The sequence below is a fragment of the Molossus molossus genome, unplaced genomic scaffold (assembly GCF_014108415.1).
Source record: "Molossus molossus isolate mMolMol1 unplaced genomic scaffold, mMolMol1.p scaffold_m16_p_4, whole genome shotgun sequence".
In the NCBI taxonomy this organism is placed as follows: domain Eukaryota; kingdom Metazoa; phylum Chordata; class Mammalia; order Chiroptera; family Molossidae; genus Molossus; species Molossus molossus.
The window spans coordinates 84,109,660-84,133,262 of record NW_023425377.1 but is presented as its reverse complement, the minus strand read 5'-3'; the positions used below and the strand labels follow the sequence as shown (position 1 = coordinate 84,133,262).

The window sequence follows — 23,603 nt, the reverse complement described above, 5'->3', positions numbered from 1 at the left end:
CATCTGGAAGCCTGGGTGAAGACAGCTTTGGGAAGTCAGGGCACAGTTGAACGAGTGGGAGGGAAGCGATGAGGGCATGATGATGGTACTTGGGCCAGTGCAGGAGCAGACGCTGGCCAGAGCGACAGAAAGGAGTCCTCAGAGGGGACAGAACACCTAGGAGGGAGAGTGGCTTGGAAATGGGGGGGCGGGGGGGTGTAAGAGGGTCTCCTTCTAGATTCTTTAGAGATTGTAAACTGAGTACTAAAAAAAACTGTTTGGATGTGACAATTAAGAGTTTATTTGGAGACCTTTCCCAGGGCAATTTCTGTGAAGGACTGGGGCGAAGTTAGCTGGATGTGTCATTTCAATGAGTAAATATAACGTTACACAGTTTTGTTACACAGTTTTGTTTGAGTCATCTTGATTTCTTGGGGTGCCTGGGTAGCTTAGTGACTCTGAGGAGAGTCTGATTTCCATCCTCTCAGACGCTCCTGATGTTACCGTGCTGTCCAGCAACAGGAACGTGGATGTCTCCACTTTACTGCAACACATAGTTTAAGTTGGCGTACACTTCAAAAAGGTTAAATACCGTTTCCTCCCCAGTTTGAGTCTTTCTCAACCATGCAGTTCCCACCCTCTGGCAAACATGGAAATGTTGTCAGGGAAAGCAGAAGGGGCCAGCTTGCCATTCCTGACTTTGTTCCCCGTTCAGCCATGGAACTATCATTGTGCCTTCTTTTGAACTCTGGCACCCACGATCCCCGAAAGGTTGCCAGATATAACTGGACTTCAGTCTGCATCTTGTCACCATCCCGTGAACTTCTCGCTTGTGTGCAGATCTGCAGGTTAAATAAATGCTTACATGTCAAAATTAGAGACCTTTGCTTTTCTCTAGGGGAGAGGTAGAGGAGAACTATTCTAAGACAGATGTTTATGGATGGACCTGTCTAATGAATAGGGAAATTCATGTGACAGAGGATTATAACTGCGATGCTAGGAAACAACAGTAAGCAATGAAGTTTTGATTTCAGGCTCACTTCAGTAGGGAAAGCAGGGTAGTTCCCCTGTTTTCTGATGAGGGGCCCCTCAGTAGTTTTATCATCAAATCAGAGCATCTTAACAGATTTTTAGAGAAAATAAATATTGTTAAAATTATAATTTTTTACTAGTGAGATAAGAACTCTCCTTGTTCCCCACCCTCCCCACATTAGCAGCAAGGAAAAGAGTTCTCCCTGTGGCCTTTTAAATGAAACAATAAAAAATATCTCTTAAGTATGGTATTGCCTTGAATTCAAAGTTTGTTATGAACGCTACACATAATACAGTTCCTCAAGATTGGGTAGTGTTTAATCTAATTAATACAAATGATCCATACCCTATTAAATCCCTTTAAGCGGCAGCAGTGCTTATATACATGTGAAATGACCTATATACAACACTGTCCACTATGACATTGTTTCTAATGGCAGAAAATTAGAAACAAACTAAATGTCCATTGGTTTAGTCTGGTTAAATACATTTTATCTGCACCTGGGTGTGCACACACATGCACAAATAAATAAATGGGATGCTATGCAGCTGTAAAAACAATTAAGAACCCCTTCAGGTACTAATACGGAAGTTCAGAATGTAAACTTGGTCTGTCACCAGGATATACTAAGTAATTAAAAATGAAATACAGGATATAGCCCGGCCGGTGTGGCTCAGTGGTTGAGTGTTGTCCCAAGCAGTTGCTGGTTCAATTCCCGGTCAGGGCCGATGCCCAGGTTGTGGACCCGATCCCCAGTGGGGGGCATGCAGGAGACGGTCAGTCGATGTTCTCGCTCATTGATGTTTCTGTCTCTCTCTCCCTCTCCCTTCCTCTCTCTCTAAAATTTAATAATAAAAAAAAAATGTAGGATATAGTGCTGCCATTTGTATTATTTCAGGAAGGGACAAGAGGGAAGTGTGTGGCTGTATATAGATTTGCTTATATATACATAAGAAACCAGCTGAGAATGTATGAAAGACTAATACCACTTCTTACCTGCCTGGGGAAAGGGTGGAAATACATGGGGAACTGAGCAGGCAAGGGGAGAAGTAGGTGATTTCCCACAGTACGTATGCCTTTTTATATTGTTTGGTTTTGAATCCTGTGAACATATTACCTCTTTAAAAATTAAATAAATTAAAATGTAACAATTTTATCCTTTACCTTTGAAGTTGCTAGAAGTTTTTATTCTCTTATATGTAGTGGTTTGAGAGGGCCTCCAATTGGTTTATCTGTAATAATTTGTGCACAAAATCCTAAAGGAAAGATGACTGAAGATATTGTTTTGGAAAATCTCAAGGACTCATGTTGTTGTTTTTTTCTTTTCTTTTGGGGACTTCCTGTATTCTTCAGTTCTCAGAGATCCAGGGAGAGGTAATTAATTCATTAGGTTTTCCTAATGAGTGGGATACAAGTACTATCCCACTATCTACAATTTACCACTCTTCCTTTTGCCTTGAGGTTAAGAATGCATTTTTAAATGTAGTTTTTATAAGATGACTACATTTGACACTGTACTAATTTTTTGGCTCTTCACCTTTTGTAAAAATAACTTTGGTTGTCAGTATGCATGATTCCTTTCAAATGTTCCCTGTTAACTGGGTCTGAGGCTGTAAAAGTATCTGTCAAAAGAGACCAGGAGCTACAGCATCTTATTGAATTTAGAAGGCTCTGGAATGGGAGGAGTTGGAGTTAATTCATGTCAAGCAAGTAGTACAAATAAATATTTGAGAAGATGTTCCTTTGCTAAGCATAGGGCTGGGGAGAGGAGTGAAAACATGGCAGAAGTGCTTTGAGCATTCTTCCGGCACCACAGAACTTTGCTCAGCTGGGCCATCTTGGTTTCTTTGTACAAGAGTATTGAATGTTCAAGAGAGATATGTCAGTAATATAATTTTAAACTGGACTTGATGCTTAAAATTCTAGAAAATTTGTTTTGAGATATTGAAAATTATAATTACATTGGTTAATCTACCTTGCAAACTTGCATGCCCTTTTTCTGGGTTGTTTACATTAACCTGTATGTCTGTCCCTCTGATCTTGATTATGAAATCAGAATTATACAGTAAGATTTTTTTTAAAAATATGTTTTTATTGTTGTTTTTTTAGAGAGAGAGGAATGGAGAGAGAGATACAAACATGCCTGTGAGAGAGAAACATCGATCGGCTGCATCCTGCACGCCCCCAATCAGGGATCAAGCCCGCAACCCAGGCATGTGCCCTGCCTGACCGGGAATCAAACTGGGACCTCTCAGTCCCTGGGCCGACACTCAGTCCGCTGACCCACACTGGCATGCTGTGTTCTCCCGGGTGACCTGGGAACGTTCAGGTTAGCCGAAATAATGTGTGGAGTCGAGGAATGGCCACAGAGTAGGTTCAGGTCTCTCTTTCTCTCCTAATTTTCATTTAATATCATGACAAAGATTAATCATTTGGAGCAAAGTGACACTAAAAGGTGTGGCAGGGAGGCAGGAAAAGAGAGTCTGATGGGATAAGGGCCCTTGGGAGGTGAGAGCAAGTAGGGATACTGAAAACAATCTCAGTTTGTAACACTTTGAATCCAGCCAGTCCTGTTTCTTACCCGTACTTACTGATGCTTGCTACATATTAAAATTGCGGTTGTTTCACGGGGCTCCATCAAAACTGAATTTTATTAACTATTCCCAATTTTAAAATTCACATTAGAGCCTAACATAAATCACTCTTTGTAAGCTTTTCAATGAAAAAATGTAAAATATCCCTAATTGCAGTGATATTGCTATTTACTGTTACTGGATATTTCATCATGATTGTTAAGGCAATTTTTTTATAAATCAAATGAAAACTTAGCAAACTTTTTATGACCAGTCTATCAAGATGGGCTCATAGTTAGGTGCAGAATTAATTTCAGCAGATTTTTTTTCTCATCTAAAAATGGCCTGTGCAGCCCTGGCCAGTATGCATCCGTTCTTTGGAGTGATGTCCCATCACTGGTTCGATTCCTGGTCAGGGCACATATCCAGGATTCAGGTTCAATCTCCCAGTCAGGGTACATATGAGAGGCAACCAAACAATGTTTTGTTTTTTCACTCCCTCCTTCTCTCTGTAAAGATTGGTAGAAGCGTGTCCTCAGGTGAGGATTAAAAAATAAATTAAAAATCCAAGATTGGCTATGCATTGAAATCTTTTGCAATGCAATGAACACTGTCAACATAAAAATATTTGTATTTCTAAAGCCATTTTAGATGGAATTATATTTTTAATAAATTTGCAAGATAGTGTTTGTCATCTTCTGATTGGAGTTTTTGATGCAATTAAAAGCAGCTAGCCCTGGCTGATTTGGCTCAGCGGTTAGAGCGTCGGCCTGCGGTCCAGAGAGACCCGGGTTCGGTTCCCGCTAAGGGCATGTACCTCGGTTGCAATTTGTCCCTGACCCTGGTTGGGTTGTGTGGGTGGCAGCCACTTGATGTGTCCCTTTCATGTCGATGTTTCTCTCTCTCTCTCTCTCTCCCCCACTCTATCTGAACAAAAAAATGAAAAGATGTTCTCGGATGAGGACCAAAAAAGCAGCTAGAAGCTTCAGTGAGTATCTGATTAACAAAGCTGGCTTGTGTGTTTTGGCCACATTACCTTCCTGAAACCCACCGTTAGTTAGTTAGTTAGTTAGTTAGTTAGTTAGTTAGTTAATAAGTAAAGGCTGATGCCAAAGGTGAGGCACTCCTTTAGTTGCACTGGGAGCTACCTTTGAATCTGGAATGTCATTTCTCTTTATTGACCTCTTTGTCACTTTCCTGATAAGACAGACCTCTTCACAGAAAACCCAAGGTTCTCTGTCTGTTAGAGTATAATGAGAAAACTGAGGGTGTGCAGGGGACCAAACCACATTCTCAAATCAGCTGAGAGTCTCCTGTGCTTTCCCCTGTTCAGTCTGCCTTTAAGCATGGTGCTAGCTATGCGTGATGGCTGTCTCCAGTAGGGTTCTATTTCCCGAATTCAGCCCGGGAGCACTAGTACATATGAAGCCCACGTATGGATCCAAAAGGAAGCAAGAGTTTTTTCTCTCATCTCTTCGTCTAGGCTGCTTCTGAAGTTTGATAGCCAGACCGGCAGAATGTTAGAAACAGATACCAGACTTATCTTTTTAGATTCAATGTGCTGGGTGTAGATTACTGTGGTAGAAGTTAAAACAAAACAAAACAACCACCATACTATTACTTTGAGAACTGAGCTCATAAGAGAACAGAACAGTCAGTCCATTGTCTGGCCAAGTGCTTTTTACCCACTTGGGTCCTGAGTTCATCTCCCTCTAAAGTACCGTTAACTGGGATGCTTTCCCTCCACCCCTCACCCAACATTTCAGTAAAGGGAGAACAACATCCAGGCATATACAATTTATTGGAAAGACACAGAATGCCTGTCCCCACGGGGTAGTGTGTGTAGCTAGACCCTGAACCACAGGTTTCCCTTCTGGCAGGAGAATGGGACGTGTACTGCAGGAGAAAGAGTGTAGTGAACGATGTCAGCGGAGTTCCCGAGGTCTGCGGGTGTCGGAGGGGACGGAGGGGTGTTGTACCCAGTTCATCATCCACATTTGTTGTTCCCTGTGAAGCAGGTTCTTCTGGCCCAGAGTGATCTGAGACACTCTGTGTCCTTGTGTCTGGTCGGTGAGACCTGGGAACAGTTAGCATTCGAGATTCCTCAAGGTTAAGATGACGGTTAAGGTAGATGGATGAAGGGAAATGTGTCTCCGTTTTTCATTACCCGATAGGGCTAGCAATATGGCTAAGGCGGTATTAATTAGGGTCCTGTGTGCATCCTTTCCAATGTTCTCACTTGAGCTATTTGAATATACGAGACAGTAAGAGTTATTGCTTTCATTCTGATTTGGTAGTAACATTGTGTGTGGGAGTGCCAACTGGGAAAAATTACTCGGGAAGCTGGAGAGCCCCGAGAGCGCCTTGGGGAGGAGGTGACACCTACATTATTTGTCACCGGACCATTATGCACCAAGCAGCCGAGGTGCTGACTCCAAATCAGTTCTGTAGTTTTCCTGAGGGACACAGTGCCACTCTGTCAGTTGCCAAACAAGGCAGAAAAATTCAAATTCTGAAAATTTATTCTCAAATTAAGTAAGTTGTCTTCAAAACACCCTTGCGCGAGCCGAACACTGTAAACAGAGCACAAGGCTTCTTTCCTCTGCGAAGCTCTGAAGGGTGTTGACCCTAGAGTTCAGCCACTTCATTATGATGCCCCAGAGTACACAGGGCTGCAGCTTCGAGGCAGATAATGCCATGTAAATGCAAAGACATTAATGAAACATTAAAGTATGTAAATCAGTGTGTGATTCATAGTAACACAAATGCTCCTCCGTGAAGTATTTCAGAATTTCTGGTTTCCTGAATCATCTCTTCCTGTCTGTTTTGTTTCCTTGCTTCCTAATGCTAAATATCATGCCATTTTTAAAAATATCAAGTGCTGAGAAAGTTCCTAGGGAAAAGTGTTCTCTAAGGTAAACAGGCTCCAGATCACTTAGGGCTTATTGATTTTATGATCAGTACTTAGGTTGCTGCTAAAAGCAGATAGGTTTCCAATACATATCTGAAACCTAAGAGGTCTTTCCACCTCAATCCATCTTCAGGAGCAGTGATGAACTTGCTTTGCAGGTGATTACTAATGAAAACGCAAGTGAATCGCTAGGGTCACTCATCTGTGAAATACTAGCCTGCCTGACTATAAAATACCATTACTTAATTCTAGTAAAGGAAAAGTTGGAGTGATTATAAAAGGATAAAAAGGGAACTTAAAGCATTTAAAAGATTAGCATCTTGTCTCTATTACTGGTTTTTGTACCTGTAATATTTGGTTGGGGTCCATTCTTTCCTAGATGGGACCGATGTTAAAAATATCACCATTTTTGCCCTGGTGGGTTTGGCTCAGCGGTTAGAGTGTCGGCCTGCAGTCCAGAGAGACCCAGGTTCGTTTTCCGCTAAGGGCACGTACCTCGGTTGCAGTTTGTCCCCGGCCCTGGTTGGTCATGTGTGTGGCAGCCACTCGATGTGTCCCTTTCACGTCAATGTTTCTCTCTCTCTCTCTCTCTCTCTCTCTCTCTCTCTCTCTCTCCCTCCCTCCCTCCCTCCCACTCTGTCTGAACAAAAAGTGGAAAAGTGTCCTTGGGTGAGGATAAAAAAAAAATCACCATCCATTTTTGTGGCTCACCACGAGCTTTAGAGTGGTAAATTAGTCCATCACCTGCTAGCACTGTTCTGGTATTATGCAATGACATCTCTTTAATGGGAATTTATAAAATAAGTTGAGAGTACGATAAAACTTCTTAATTCAGAGACTTCCTTTATTGGAAACTTGCGATTACTTGATTTGGGCTTAACTGAAATTAATCTCTTTTTAAAATGAGAAGTGTGGTGATACCCTGTTGTAGGACTTTTACTTTCACGAGGATATGAACAGATGGAAAGATGCACTCCTGGAGAGGAGAGGAGGGACGCCTGCCACCACTACAGTTGTTCCTGGGGTTCAGTCGGGAATCTCAGAGAAAAGGGGTACTGTGAGGCCGAAGAGCAGGAAGCAGAACACAAGGGAGGGTTTCAGAGGAATAGGTTAATATATCCATATTTTGTGGGAAGTAGCATGATGTAGTAGGAAGAATGTTAGGATGGAACTGTGGAGACTGTACATGGTCAGTTGGAGGGAGATCCAGTGTGAGGTTTCACTACTATTAGGGAAATTAGTGCTGTGCAGAAGGTGAAAAGTTCCGAGAGGGAAAGTGCTTATGTAATCAAACCGATCATGTCCTGTCAGGGGAATAATGCTTTAGTAATATATAACAGATTTTTGTTTCTTAAATATCTTTAGACTTTTGTTGTTGTTCTATGATTGATTTTAATCAAAATTACCAATTTTGTCCTTAATAGGGCCGGTGGGAAAGTCAACAGGATGTATCGCAAATCACGGTTTCCAGAGGAGCAGCTCCAGGTGCCCCATCCCTCCCTAGTTGTCCCCAAAATAACCATTCTCCTGATGCAGGTAAGTTATATTTTCATTTGTCAATCACTGTCATGAAATTTGAGCAGCTTTCAGAAATAGTTTAAGTCAGGATTTCCTACTAGGTGACCGCTGTCCCACTAGTTCATGCCCATCTGGGGTTTTCCCTTTGTCTTAACGTGTTGAATTACATTGATTTTTGAATGTTGACTTTGTCTTGCATCCCTGTGATAAATGTCTCTTGATCATGACGTGTTATCCTTTATATCCGCTTGATTCCTTTTGCTAACATTTTAAGGGTTTTTGTGTATATGTTTGTTCTATAGTGAATATCTGTCTGTACTTTTCCCATAATAATGTCTTTGTTTGCTTTTGGTATCATGATTATGTTGGCCTTATAAAATGACTTGGGAAGTATTTTCTTATTAGTCTTCTCACAGAACCAGCATTTGGTTTTGATTTCTGTTATTTCTTCATTTCACAAATTTTGGCATAATTTTGGTATGCTGTGCTTTTATTATTATACTCAGAATATTTTCTCATTTCCCTCTGACTTATTTTTGAGTCATGGATTATTGAGCATGTTAATTCATTTTCATATATCTGGGGGGGGGGGTCCTTCTTAATGATTTCTTATTTAATTTCATTATAATTAGAGAATAGATTCTTTAATATTTCAGTCTTTTGAAATTTTTTGAGACTGTTCTGTCATGGTGAACATTCTATTTGTACTTGAAAAGAATGTCTGTTCTGTTTTGGGCATCGTGTTCTGGGTATATCAGTTAGGTCAGAGTGGTTGATAATCTCAACTCTCTATCCTTATTGCCTTTTTTCTGTTCTATCAGTCACTGAGAGGAGGCATTGAATCTCCAAATATGATTGTGAAAATTGTCTGTTTTCCCCTTTAATTGTATCAGTTTTTTCATCATTCACTTAGAAACTGCTATTAGGTATATACCTATAAGGATTGTTATTTTTTCCTGAAGAAGTGATTTTTCTCATTACGAAATGTCCCTTTATATTTCTGGTAATAGTTACTTGGAAATATGTCTTGCTTGATATTAATATAGCCATATCAACGTTCTTTTGCTTGTTGTTTGCACAGTGTATCTTTTTCTCAGTCTTTTAAATTTTAGCCTCTATTGGTCTTTAAATTAAAAGTGACTGTCTTGCTCTGGCTGGTTTGGCTCAGCAATTAGAGCTGGCTCATGGACCAAGGAGTCGAGGGTTTGATTCCAGTCAATGTCACGTACCTTGGTTTCAGGTTTGGTCCCTGGCCCTGGTCTGGGTCATGTGGGAGGCAACCAATTGATGTTTTGTGCTCTCTCTCCCTCCCACTCTGTCTGAAACAATAAAAATGAAAAAATATCTTTGGGTGAGGATTAAAAAAAAAATTAAATAAATAAATGTGATTGTCTTGTAGACAGCTATAGTTAGGGCTAGCTTTTGTTTTACATCTAGTCTGACAATTTCTGCCTTTTAATTGGTATGTTTAGTTGTTTTACATCTAATATTATTATTATGTTTGCCACGTTGCTATTGGTTTTGTTTTTTTTTAATTGATTTTCAGAGAGAGAGAGAGAGAAAGATCGACTTGTTGTTCTACTTCTTGATTTATTGATCCATTCATTGGTTGATTCTTTTATGTGGCCTGATCAGAGAGCAAACTATCAGCTCTAATCAACTGATGTACCTGGTCAGGGCTGGTTTTTATTTGGCCTTTCTATCTTTTTTTTCACTGTGATCTCCTTTTTGCCTTCTTTTGGTTTAACTGAAAAATATATTTTAGATAGTCATATACTCTAGCCACTATGCTGTATACCTGAAACTAATACAAAATAATATTGAATGTAAACTGTAATTGAAAAGAAAGAAAGAAAGAAAGAAAACCCAATGGGGAAGTATGGAGAGTTGTATAGGATCTCATAGCTATAAATAAAATGGTTATTTCCCTCTTCCCCCCAAAAAGAAAAGAAAAATATTTTTTAGTGTTTGATTTATTTTCTCTCTTAGCTTTCAGGTATGCCTGCATTTGTTTGTTTACTTAGTAAAGTTTTTGCTCAAGGACCCTAGTGTGTATTCTTAACCTATTATAACCTATGAATTAATATCACTTCCCATTGCACAAATATAAGAGCTTTGCAACAGTGTAATTCCATCTAACTGTTCCCCTCCCTCCCTTATTTTGTATTATCGTTGTATCTTTTACTTTCCAGATGTTATGAACCCATTTTACACTGTTATTTCTTTTGCTTTAAAATAGCCGCTTTTAAGGAAATTAAGAGACTATAGAAAATATTTTATATTTTCCTTCACATGTATTATTTTTGGCATTATCCAGCCCTTCCTAAAGACCTTATATTCATTTGATAGCATTTCTCTTTAGCCTAAGGAGTATCCTCTTATCTATTTCTTACTGTGTAGTTCTCCCCTTTTGAGAATCTTTATTTCACCTTCTTTTGTTGAAGGATATTTTCTCTAGATAATTTTGAGTTGATAGTTTATTTCTTTCGGCACTTCAGAGATTTACATTATATTTTAGACTCCTTTTCTGATGAAAATCCAGTCATATTTCTGTCACTTTCCCCCTACATATAATGTCTTTATTTATGTTATTTGTTTTCAAAATTTTCTCTCTCTCTCTTTCTCTCTCTCTTTCTCTCTCAAACAGTTGGACAATTGGACAATGATGGGCTTAGGTATAGTTTTCTTAGTGTTTATCTTGCTTGGGTTTCACTGATGTACTTAGATCTATAAGTTGAGTTTTTCAAGAAATTAGGGCAACATTCAGCTATTCATTAAACTTTTTCTGCTGTTCTTTCCTCTCTTTATAATCCTTCTGAGAATCCAATTACACATATGTTGGATTGTTTAACATTGCCCAGGTTATGGAAGCTCTATTTTTTTTAATTCCTATTTTTAATCTTTTTATCTTATTCTTGTTTCTTCTGGTTGGATCATTTCTTTTGCCATTTCCAGTCTTCTGCTAAACACATTCAGGGAAATTTTTGTTTCAGTTATTATTATTTTCAGTTCTAGAATTTCCAATTGCTTCTTTTTTGTAATAGTTTTACTTTCTTTGCTAGTGTTCCCTATCTGTATATTTGTTGAGACTATATTCTTCTTTACATCCTTAGACCTGTGTATAAAAGTTTATTTTTTCCCCTTTTTTTTTGGTCCTCACTCAAGGACTTTTTTTTTTTTGCGCATTCCTCTTCAGATAGAGCCGGGGGGGGTGGGGTGGGGGACACATCGAGTGGCTGCCACCCACACAACCCCAACTGGGGCTGGGGACAAACTGCAACTGAGGTACATGCCCTTAGCAGGAACCGAACCCAGGACTCCCCGGTCCATGGGTCGACGCTCTAACTACTGAGCCAAACCAGCCAGGGTTATAAAAGTTTCTTTAAAGTCTCTTTTTTTTAATCCTCACCTGAGGATATTTTTCCATTTATCTTTAGGTAAAGTGGGATGGAAGAGAGAAAGAGAGAGAGAGAAACACCAGTGTGAGAGGGACACATCAACTGGTTGCCTCCTGCACGACCCCAACCAGGGCCAGAGACGAACCGCAACCGAGGTATGTGTCCTTGACTGGAATCAAACCCACGACTCATTGGTCCACAGGCCAACACACTAACTGCTGAGCCAAACTGGCCAGGGCTTCTTTAAAGTTTTTATATGTTAAATCCAACATCTGGACCATCTCATGTTCTATTCTGTTGACTGTTTTTAACTTGATGATGGGTCATATTTAATGAGTTTTGATGCATGTATTTACCCATTTAGCTTACACCCCTGTCATGATATAGAAAGAAGATTTATGTGACTCCAGTTACTCTCTCCTGGTCAGCCAGTGTTCTGATTTCAAAGTAGTTTTGCTTGTTCTACAAGTTCATATAAAAGGAATCATACAGTTCATTTCTAGTGTGGCTCAGTTGGTTGCTGGTTCAATTCTGGTCAGGGCACATGCTTAGGTTGTGGGCTCGATTCCTGGTAGGGGGCATGCAGGAGGCAGCCAATCAGTGTTATACTCTCACATCAATGTTTCTCTCTTCTCCCTTCCCTTCTCTCTAAAAACCAGGAAACTATTCTTTTAAAAAAAAAGGAATTATACAATATATATTCATTTTGTGTTTGGTTTCTTTTGTTCAACATTTCTGTTCAAGTTATCCATACTGCTGCATGTATCACTAATTTATTCTTTTTCATTGCTGTGACATATTTCATTATCACAATTGAATTTATTATCATTTTTAATCAGTTCTATTTCTGGGCATTTGGTTTCTTTCCAGTTTTTGGCTACTTTGACAAAGCTTGGTCTTATATAAGCCTTTTTGTGAACTGTTCTCTCAAGTAAATACCTAGGAATGAAAATACTGGGTTATAGAATACCAGCTTGTTTTAAAATTCTGTAAATGAATTGTGTATGTATAATCTATATATATAATCTATAGTACTTGATTTACATATTTACCACTTTGCCTTGATCATTATTGCATCTTGTACTCCACTCTGTTCTTTTGAGTTTAGTTGCTTTTTTAGTGAATTATATCCATCATTAGTGCTTTTAGCAATTGTTTTTAGTGACAAACTCTTTATTTTATACATTAAAGTTTTTATCTTGCCCTCACTTTGAAGACTCCTTTTACTATGAAAAATACCAAACATACAAAGTAGAAAGAGTACCATGATGTGCCCCGTCAAGTACCTCCCTCCTGATTTCAAAATAATTGCTTCCTGCCCGGCCGGTGTGGCTCAGTGGATTGAGTGTCTTCCCATGGACTGAGAGGTCCCAGTTCGAGTCCCAGTCAGGGCACATGCTTGGGTTGAGGGCTCGATCCCCAGGAGGTGGCCCGCAGGAGGCAGCCGATCGATGTATCTCTCTCACATCGATGTTTTTATCTCTCTCTCCCTTCTCTCTCTAAAAAATCAATAAAAATATATTATTAAAAATAAAGTGTTATGAGGATACAATGTTTTATCATTTATGACTTGGATTAGATTTTTCTAAAATTTTAGTTTTATTCACTAAGGGGAAAGAAAGCGTATATCGTAGGCATTATCTGCACATTTGATCCCAGCCTTTGGTAATTAAGAGCAGTTAGGAACATGGATGGTTCAGGGCCTATGTTCCTTTCTTGTAAAAACAACTAAAACACTATTCTCTTCCTGAAAGGTCAGTTGCTTTTAACACAGTAAAGAGCACGGTTGAATAAGACCTAGTCCCTGACTTCAAAGAGTTTAGTCTAAATGGAGTGCCACGCATGTGTATCATCAGCTATGTGACTTAACAGTGACAAACTCTACCATATTCCGGAGCAGAAGTTAGTGCTAGAACCAGTTAGTGACAGGACTTAACCTGCTAACAGGAACACTGGAGATTAGAACATTTTAGAAGTACCCCAATTGCTGCTCTTTAGTTGGAAAAGGAAACCCCATTGTGTTTGAGGACAACTATAATAATACTGGTTCTTTTTGATATTAATGTTTAAAGGATACCTTTTTTAAAATTTATATTTGTTAGATTTGTTTACAGATTATATTTGTCAAATTTACAGTAAAGAAATGTCTGTGTAATTGTTTTTGCCTGATTTCTTTTCCTTTTAATATTTTGACAGGACTGGGTAGCTTAGCGGCCTCCTACCTGAATCCAGTCAAATCCTTCGTGCCACAGATGCCCAAGCTCCTGAAGTCTCTCTTCCCTGTGCGCGATGAGAAAAGGGGCAAACAGCCTCCTGCCCTTGCACACCAGGTAAGAGCATCAGGAAGGCAGCGGTGAAGGTTTCTCTAACAGATGGCCGGCAGAGCGGTGCTCTGTGTTGCACTGGAGCTGGAAGGAGAGTGATGGCAACCATGCGGGGTGCAGGGAGTGTTAGGACTGGGCTTTTAGACCTGGTAAAAGCTTGTGATAATTTCTCTTCCCCTCTCTTCAGAGATAACAGAGCTGTTTAAACTTATTGACACTCTCAATCCTTTTTGCTTTTAAAAAATGCCAAGTATGCTCCTAATGTGATTTATGGTAATATCACTTAGAGCAACAATAGTAAAATTTATGAAGTGCACTTAGTGTTGCTTGTGTATTGCCAAACAGAAAATGTAATTCTATTTTTAATTCTTGATTTCATTTCTCATTTCAAACAATTTTATATTATCACTGTCCTTCCCTCGCAACCTCTTTTTCCTCTACTGTGGTTTACCTGGTCTTTCACTTAAAATATTAAAAATGATCATTTGTCTTATTTCCCTTTTTTTCTCTAAAACTCAACCCAGATTTAGAATAAGTTTTAGAGAAAATGTTAAAGGGCTTTCCAAATAATCAAGAAACTGTTCTTATGAGATGGTGAATGGGAAGCCTGTGGGAAATGCAATTTCTAGATATATAGGTGTGAATTCAGCAGAAATTGATAAATGAGGATTTATTTATACTCATTCAAAAACACATACAGTGCAAGTTTAGTTGTTGAAATAGGTCTTTTGACATTAGCTTCCCCACATTCACTTAAATATTCAGGTTACAGAAAAGCAGGTGAGTTCTTGTCTGAGACCTTAACTATTTAAAGAATTTTCTGAGTTCGTGAATGCATATGCAAGGGTGATGGTGTTACTTTTGTAAGGCTGCTGTGCAGATACAGATTTTTTTCAGCCTACCATTATATAAGCATAAGCATACATTTACACATATTAGATGAAAAAAATTAAACATTGAACGTTTGAAAATGTTTAAATTTAACTAGGCATATAATGGGTGCTTGACAGTTATCAAAATGAAACTATGACTGTGAGAGCTAAAAGAAATAGCAGGTTTAATACCTGGTGGAGTTGGGGTAGGCAAAGATGATTTTCCCAGGGGTTTGTCATTGCATTCAGTATTCTGTTCTAAACTCCCACATTGTTATTTTGCAAAGTATGATTCATGGACTGCGTCAGAATTTCCATGGTAACTTTTTAAAAGGGTAACTAAAAAAAATATACAGCCTGATCTCAAGCCATACCTCACCTTATAATCTGCCCTATAATCTGCCTTTTTAAGCAGCCAAGGTGATTCTTGTTTATGTTAAAGTTTGATAACCACCGTTTTTCCATTGCTGTTTGGTGAAGACAGAGTTATATGTATTAAAGGAAACTGGAATGGCATTAGAAGTCATTGAATCAGTCCACTATAGTTACAATTATTTTTTAAAGCTACTCTGAGTTTTTGATGTAGCAAGTCAAATCACCTGCTACAATCAGAAATTGTTTTTACTGTTTGACAGTGAGTGATTGTTTCTTTTGCAAGAACAATAATATGTTAGAAACAAATCTAGTGATTAGAGGATAACTGATTTGTAATGTCCAATTTAAGAGAGTTAATCTTGCAATATTTTAAAGATATCTTAGAGCAATAGTTGCTCATTCAGTTTACTTCTTTTGAGCATATATGAGCAAAGGTGTTGGGGAAGGTGTTCCCAACTATTTTATAATTCATAAATAAATGAAAAATTAAATAAAATAACAAAGATGTGCAAAGTAGAGCTCAAATGTTCCAACTGGTTTGCAACACACACTCCACTGAAGGACCTTTTCTCAAGGTCACTAGGGAGCTACATCTTCCCTGCACCATCTCTGTCTCCATCTGACTTGATCTTCCAGCTACAACACTTTCATCCCTAGGCTTCATTCAGTGCTATGGCGTTTGCCAACTTTCCTTCTGCTGACTATTGAGTCCTTTTTTTTTTTTTTAATAAAATATTGATTTTTAGAGAAAGAGGAAGGGAGAGGATGAGAGAGATAGAATCATCAATGAGTGAGAAACATCATTTGGCTGCCTCTTGCATGCCCCCTACTGGGGATCGAGTCTGCAACCCAGGCATGTGCCCTGAATGGGGATCAAACCAGAACCTCTTGGTACATGGGTCCAAGCTCAACCACTGAGCCACACCAGGGAGGCTGCTCAGCCATTCTTGATGCCTTTCCTGGCTTCGTTTATTCCTTCAAGCTGCTAATATTCAGGTGCCCCAGAGCTCTGTCCTGGGACCTCTTTTTCCTCTTCTTTGAACTTAATTCTTTGCTTGGGTAATGTCATTCAGTTCTAAGGCTTAAACTATTTATACACTGACAATGCTCACATTTTCACCTGCTGCCCAGACTCTGCCCCTGAGCTCTGGCTTTGCCTGTTCAACTTCTCTACTTACATATCAGCGAGGCATTCACATTTTATAAGTCCAAAACATTACTGTTTGTTTCAGTTCATAAGTCTGCTTCCTCCCAATACACAAAATAGTTACTAAAAGACATGCCCATCTCAGTATGTAGCACAAACATCTACCTGGTTGCTTACATCTTACAAATAGTGCATCAGTGAAATTGTGTAGGTACTACTTCCAATCCTGTTACTTCTGCCCTTCTGCATTGCCCATCGTTCATCCATGCCACTGCTGGCTCTCGGCTGTCGCAGCAGCCTACCAGTTGGTCTGTCAGATGCGGTTTTTGCCTCACAATAGTCTATCATTTACCAAGCAGCCGGAGTGTTATTGTAAATGCTTACATTAGTCCATGGCTTGAAACCTTCCACTGTTTCTCACCGAGACTGAATAAAATCTAAATTCCTTCCTGTGGCTGACAGCACCCTGTGTGATGTGGTCCCCTGATCTTTGCGCTTATTCCCTTTGTTCTCCTCTTTGTTCACCATACTAAGCCATATGGGCCATGTTTTGTTTGTTTTAAATCTCAGTAACTCATGAAGCTTCTTTCCGTCTTAATAGTTGTTCTCCTTCCACTTGTACTGCTCTTTCCTAAGTCTTCCCATGGCTTCTAGGTCTCTGTAGAGAGGTGCACTATGAGAGTGGCCAAGAAAGGCCACTGTGAGGAAGCACATTTGAGTTTAGAGTGGCCTTGACCAACCCTGAGTGGGGATTTGAGATATCAAGACATATTAATGAACTTTCTTTCTTGGATTGATGTAAGTTCCACTAAAGAACCATTCCTAAAGGAGGGAAAATCTTTGCTTATCATTGTGGATTTAGTTGATCAAAGATGCTTGTGTTCATCTCAGTTTATGACTATCTCTGCTAAAGCACTAAGAGAAGTCAATTATCATTTTAAATGACAACATCAATATAGAGGTTCCATTACTTGGGCCACTTTCAATTTGCTTTAAGTTGTTATACCTGAATGGTGTTTTATCCTTTGAAATGCAACACTTTAGTGCTCAAAATAACAGCAACAAAAACAATGTGGCATTGGCTACTTTAGTATTCCCCAGTTTTTTTTACTCTAATGGCATCCCATGCACGTGGAAATCATATTTGAAACCTAAAAGTTGAGATGCTTACTTCTTTTGATAATCTAGCCTTACCCTCCCTGTGGAACTTCCAGGTCTTCTAGAGAAAAGGTTGGCTTATTTCCATCCAGTCTTGGACTCTGAGTTTTCTCTGCTACTACTCAGGAGTTAAAGGGAGGGAAGAGGGAGGTTCTGTCTTCCCTTAGGCTTACTCCAGACTTTACAGCTATAGATTAATCAGTTACATCCCATAATAAATGCTTCATCATTCTTCAGTTGTCTCAAGATCTTGCTTAAAGTGAGGAGCCCAGAAGCGATACAGTAATCCCTACGCTTGAACATAGTGCAACTCTTGTCTCCCTCTTCTAAATAATGTACTCGTCTACCAAGGTAGCATATGATTGCACTCTCTCTCTCTTTTTAAAGGCAAGTATTATGAGCTCATTATGCTTCTGGTCAAGTAACGTTACCTTTTTTTCTGTTTGTTTACACTCTTGTCAATGAGTTCTCTTTTATTACTATTGTTTAATTGATGTGTAAAAATGCTTAAATAAGTAACTTTAGATTCATTTCTAAGGTTTTGCATCTTGATTTTGTTTTAACATTTCTAGGTTATCAGGATATTTTTTGAGTGCTTATGTACACGTTCTAGCTATCATATACAAACTTTTAAAGGGCGTAGTCTGTCTGCATTTGAGTCATAAAATACTAAACAATATAGGGTGGAAGAGAGACCCCTGTCATATGCAACTAGAGACCATTCCTCAAGTCACAGAATGACCGATTAGCACACTTCAGCTGTACATATTCAGTAACTTCCATCTCCAATCCACATTTCTCTCTCTGCCAATGAGATTATGGGAAACTTTGTTCAATACATTATGGAAATAAAGGCATACCATGGCTGTGGCCTCCCTCTGCATCACCAGTCTAGCTAGCCTAAAACAAAAGGTCATGCTGATGGATGTTCTGGGTCCCCTGTCCAGTGCTGGGCTCTGCCGTAGGTCTGGGGGAGTGACTTACCGGTAGCATGAGGACTGCACAGACACTGTGGACCCTGCTCTCTCTTTTGATTCTGTTTTTTATTTGCCGTTTGTGCCTTGTTAGTTCATTAACTTTGGCGGCCTATATAAATAATAATTAAATAATCAATTACAGACTAAAAATCCTTAAATTTACGTGTGGGTCAGAGTTAAGTTTAAGACTATCTCACCTGGGCTTTGTTGAAAAGACAGATCCCGGAATACTTTAGACTTGGAATGGGATTTTTTCACTTACTGCGGAAATAGCTACTACTCTAAAATTTTCCATAGCCAGAACCATTAGGGGTTCTCTAGTGGCTCATACTTCTCCCATCCCTACCCAACCTTCAAAACAGAGTGAGGTTCCAATGGACAGAGTAAGGATTCCAACTTGTAGGTTTTAGAATGATATCAAAGATAGGACCCAGAAAAATAGAAATCAGTGCATATAGTACCTAAAAATAGAAATCAGAATCTGGATCAATTTTACAATATAGGAAGGGATGAATATTGATATCAGTATTGCATAAGATAACGTCGCTTAAGAGTTATCATGTGAAACAACACAAAGAAACAAAACAAACAAAAAAACCCAAAGGTTTGAGGCCCGACAGAGATGGTAAATGGTAACCAAATTGACCATGTATGATATCATATTCTTATTTCTGCCATACCCCCATCTTTCTCTTTTCATGATTTTCAAAGCCATTTCTCTCTCTATTTCCCACCTAACTATGATGAAAGGTGTTAAAACTTCTTCCTTTTCCTGTTTTTGTCAAAGTTTAGTTTGAAGACTTAAACTCCTTCTCTGAAGCAGTCACAATAATCCGGAAACTCACCCTGACCCACCTACCCACTGCCTGTGGCTGCCCTTTGGCAAAATTAGACCACTCTTAGGTTATTGCTTTGGTTCTGGCTATGTTACTACCAGAAGTACATTGACCAATTGGAATGATTTCAGAGAATAGCATCAGAAATGATTTATGAGGAAAGATTCAAGGAGTTATTTATAGTTTGACCAAACAATGACTGAGAGAGCTGACTGTATAAGCGTTCGAGGCAGATGGACACCAGAGGCAGGGAAGAATCCTGTAAGGCTCGTCCCCACAGCCCTGGCGTGAAAGCGTGGAATGAAAGAACTGAGATTAATGAGGGAGTGGTTACAGCTGTGGGTAAGTCAAATGGCTTATAGATAGCAGGGTGCTCTTAAAAAACCATGGGATTTGTGTCACTTCTACTTTAAAAATAAGCTTTTGAGCATATAAAAATAGTCCAGGTAAGAACGGAGGAATGGAATAGGTCCTATTCCACTCATTCCTTGTGTTTTCGTTGTTAGTGTAGGTGGAAGAGATGCAGAAGCTGTGTAATGAAGGGATGACTGTTATCAGAAAGTGCTTTTAATCAGAGTGTCCTTGACATTTTCAAACAAGAATGTTCAGTTCCCTCTTTCATGCAAAGATACAACCACGGTGAAACTCTAATGAAAATTAATGTTTATTAACCTGTTCTTTGGAATTGGCAGATTCTCAGATCAAGATGCTATAATTCGGGAGCATTATATTCCAATATTTGAAAAGACCCATGATCTTTTCTTGTACAGTAGAAGTTAACAGTTTATTAGAAGATTTAGAAACCAAGATTCTAATATTTTACAAAATATTTTGGTTTGAGTATATTCATAAAGACGTATGTTTCTCATTTTTATGGAGATTTGTTTTTGTTTGTCATCAATTTCTGTCTCAGCCCCAGAAATGCAGAGACACTGCACTGGAGGAGGTGACAGCTGACAAAATTGCTGTCTGTGACCTTCTGATGCAAGTTTAGTAACTAATCTGGAAAATAATGAACTGCAATTAATGAAATCTGCACTCATATTCAAGTGTGTTTCTCAGACAGCACATACAGTAATTGAAAGAACTTCCTGCTCTCTAATTAGTTAGATTGAATTAATTTGGCATAATAGCTTTTTTCATGTATCTAGGAGTTTGTGTTCAGATGAAGCCATTTATGTAATTCAAACTTAGGGACTCCAAATGGCATCTTTGGTTCATTTGGGGAATTAAGGAGTTAATGCTCAGGTTTAATGTCCACCACCCAAGGCACAGTCCCAATTCCGGCTCTTGTTTCACTGTCTGCCCCTTTCAGCATCCTGCACCTTGCTTAGGACAGCCTCGTCAGCCGCAGTCTCTCCAGCGTAGTGCAGCTTCCGTGCGGGAGATGGACAAAGCCTCGAGAAGAGGGAGCAGCACCCTGCCTATCTATGGTGCTCATTAAAAGGGTGCTTGTATGGTTATTCCATCTTTCACGTCAGCGATCCTTCCACACATAAAATGGGAAAAACAAACGAGCTACTACTGGTCCTTCCCTTGTGAGTGAAGATGCTGTCTTAGGCTACTCATGTTTGGACTCCCTTGATGAAATAAACCATATAAATGCTTCCCCCTGTGTCTTAATTAAGGGTTCATCATCTTAATTAACTAAAATTAGGAAAATTAGGAAAGGATCTAGTCTTGTTCTCTAGCCTTTGGTTTTCCTTAACTTTTTGAGTTCTTTTTTTTTTTTTTTTTTTTTGGTATGTGCCCGTAGTAGGAACTGAACCCGGGACTCTCTGGTCCACAGGCCAACACTCCACCTGCTGAGCCAAACCAGCCAGGGCAACTTTTCGAGTTCTTGAACGAATAATGTCTGTGAGCATTTCCCCTGTAACTTAGTGCCACATGTAATAAATGTATCTGGATATGGTATGCTGCATTCCTTGTTCTTGAATTAGCAAAGGGAAGTTTGCACAGGCCTTTGGGAGTGCAGACTTCTTTTAAAATTTGAGGCAAGTGATTTCCATTCTGTTGCTTTAGGGATGAATTCTCAGATACTCTCTCTACTGGTAGAAGACACTTATCTCTGTTTCAGTTTTCCAAAATCATAATATTTTGCTGTCTGTCTTTGCCCCAGAATATAGGATACTGTTATCTACATTGACAAAGGTGTCATCAGGATCAGAGTTAGCCACTGATCTGAAAAAGAAGGAAAATAAGATAGTTTCCGAGGTGGTGGAGCAGTCGATGGAAGAGACCTCAGTCTGGCAGTCACTTTTCAGAAACTGGCATTTTGTGCTTTTCTATGATTCTGTAGATCAGGGATTGGCAAACTTTTTTTGTAAAGGGCCAAATAGTGTCATCTTAGGCTTTGCGGGCCATACAGTCTCTGTCAGTACTGGCCATAGACAGTATTAAACAAATGAGTCTGGTTGTGTTCCAATAAAACTTTATTTATAATGCTGAAATTTGAAATTCATGTAATTTTTCCATGTCTCAAAGTATTCTTTTATTTCAACAATTTAAAAATATAAAAACCATTTTTAGTTGATATAGCATACCAAACTGTTAACAATCTAGATTTAGACCGTTTTTACGTTATTAGATGAACAAATATTTTGTTTTAAGTAAACATCCTTTATTCTTCATGGACATTTGAAAAACGAGTAACCATTATTTTGGAAGAAGTGAATATTACATCCTCTTTTAAAAATACAAATTATTTTTTCATATAAATATTTAAATTTTAACAATTATCACGTAGAAGTTTCCAAAGTAAACTAGCTAAATTCTAAAATAAGAAACTATCTTTCCTGACAATTCCAGAATATTAGTATTTAAATTTTTCTATATGTAGTACCTCTAATAATTTGAACTAATACATACATTATCTAGTGAAATAAAAAGTCTATTTGGATGGTCTTATTTACTTTCATCTACTGATGACATAATTTACTTGTCGATAGAAGAAAGGGGCCTTTCGGTGGTTTTGTGTAGTTAAAGTTAAAGAGGAATATCAGGTGTTAGACCCTGAGTGCCTGTTTCTGAGGAGCAGAGGACGGTGTTTGGCTGCTCCTGCCGTGTCCCCAGCTCCTGGCTTGTGAACATCGCAGGCACCTGGTCCCCGTTTGTGAGTGGTGAACTGACACCTCCTAAAGGCTTTGTCTGAAAGAAAGGGCGATTGTATCCTGAATGGCTTTGGGACTGCTGGCCACTTAGCTCAGCGGTTAGAGCACTGGCCCACAGACCAAAGGGTTGTGGGCTTGATTCCCAGTCAAGGGCACGTACCTGGGTTGCAGGTTCTATCCCTGGTCCCAGTTGGTGTCCTTCGGGAGCCAAACAATGGATGTGTCTCTCACATTGATGTTTCTCTCTCTCTCTCTCTCTCTTCCTCCCTCCCTTTCATTCTATCTGAAAAAATCAATGGAAAAATATCCTCGAGTGAGGATTAACTAATAATGATGATGATAATAATAATAATAATAATAATAGTAAAATATTTTTACTAGTAGCCACATTTCAAAAGGAAACAGGTCAGATTAATTTCAATAATATTATTTAACCCAATATATTCATAATATTGCCATTTCAACTTGTAATCACTATAAAAAACTTCCTGAGACAGTCCTTTCTTTTTTCTGTACAGTCCTCGAAATGAGGTGTGTATTTTACATTTCTAGCACATCTTAGTCAGACACTAAATTTTTGTCAGAAAGACGTGATCTGCAATTAGAGCTCATAAAGCTGAAAATGTAGGTCCACATGCCCACGCTGTTCGAAGCATAAAGGCTTTACTTTTTAAAGTTACATGTTATCAATTAAATTGAGGTAAAGTAAGAATTCAGTTCCTCAGTCACACTGGCTGCCTGTCAAGGGCTGAGTAGCTGCAGACATGCGGCTGGTGGCCTACGCGTTGGACAGCACCGAGTTGGGGCCACTATCAGGGACTGACTTAGATACTGCGGTAACCGAGACTCGGGTGGGCTGGCATGGCGTCTGAGGTTAGCCTGGTGAGGGGCAGAACTGAGGTTTATAGTCAAGGAGCAAAGTTTAATGCAGAGTTGCAGTCTTAAGAAATTTCAATGGATTTGATTAAAAATTGCAAGTGATTATTGAATGAATCTAAAGTATTTGAAGGAGGGACTCGTAAACCATGGAAATACACTGAGTGGGACCTGTCCATGTTCCTTTCCTTGCTCATTTCCTTCCTGAAAAAAGTAGCTGTGGGCAGTGGGGAATTGTTGACAGTTACAGCGGGACAGAGGCCTGGTCAAGTTCTCCCTGGGTTGGCACTGCTTAGGGATTCATATAGACTGGATTACCACCTTCCAGACCCGCGACCCCAGAGGTGACCAGGTTTATACAAACAAGAGACTGATGGATCAACTCATGTGCTGTTACTCATCTAAAGTAAGAACTGTAACTGCCAGGTGGACAGAAGTGCCGACGTCATCACAGCTAACACACTCTGATCCAGATCTCCCTGGACAGGCAGAATGGGCATCAGAAGGCTGCCCTGT

The 23,603-nt window shown here is 39.2% G+C and overlaps 1 protein-coding gene across 1 annotated transcript in view; it reads left to right on the top strand.

Moving 5' to 3' along the window:
* Positions 1–23,603, top strand: part of KIF13B (kinesin family member 13B) — a 209,586-nt gene that overhangs the window by 171,805 nt on the left and 14,178 nt on the right. The window contains exons 36-37 of the mRNA XM_036240641.1: positions 7,921–8,032; positions 13,609–13,742. Coding sequence (XP_036096534.1) covers positions 7,921–8,032; positions 13,609–13,742 — 246 coding nt within the window. The remainder of the gene's footprint in view (positions 1–7,920; positions 8,033–13,608; positions 13,743–23,603) is intronic.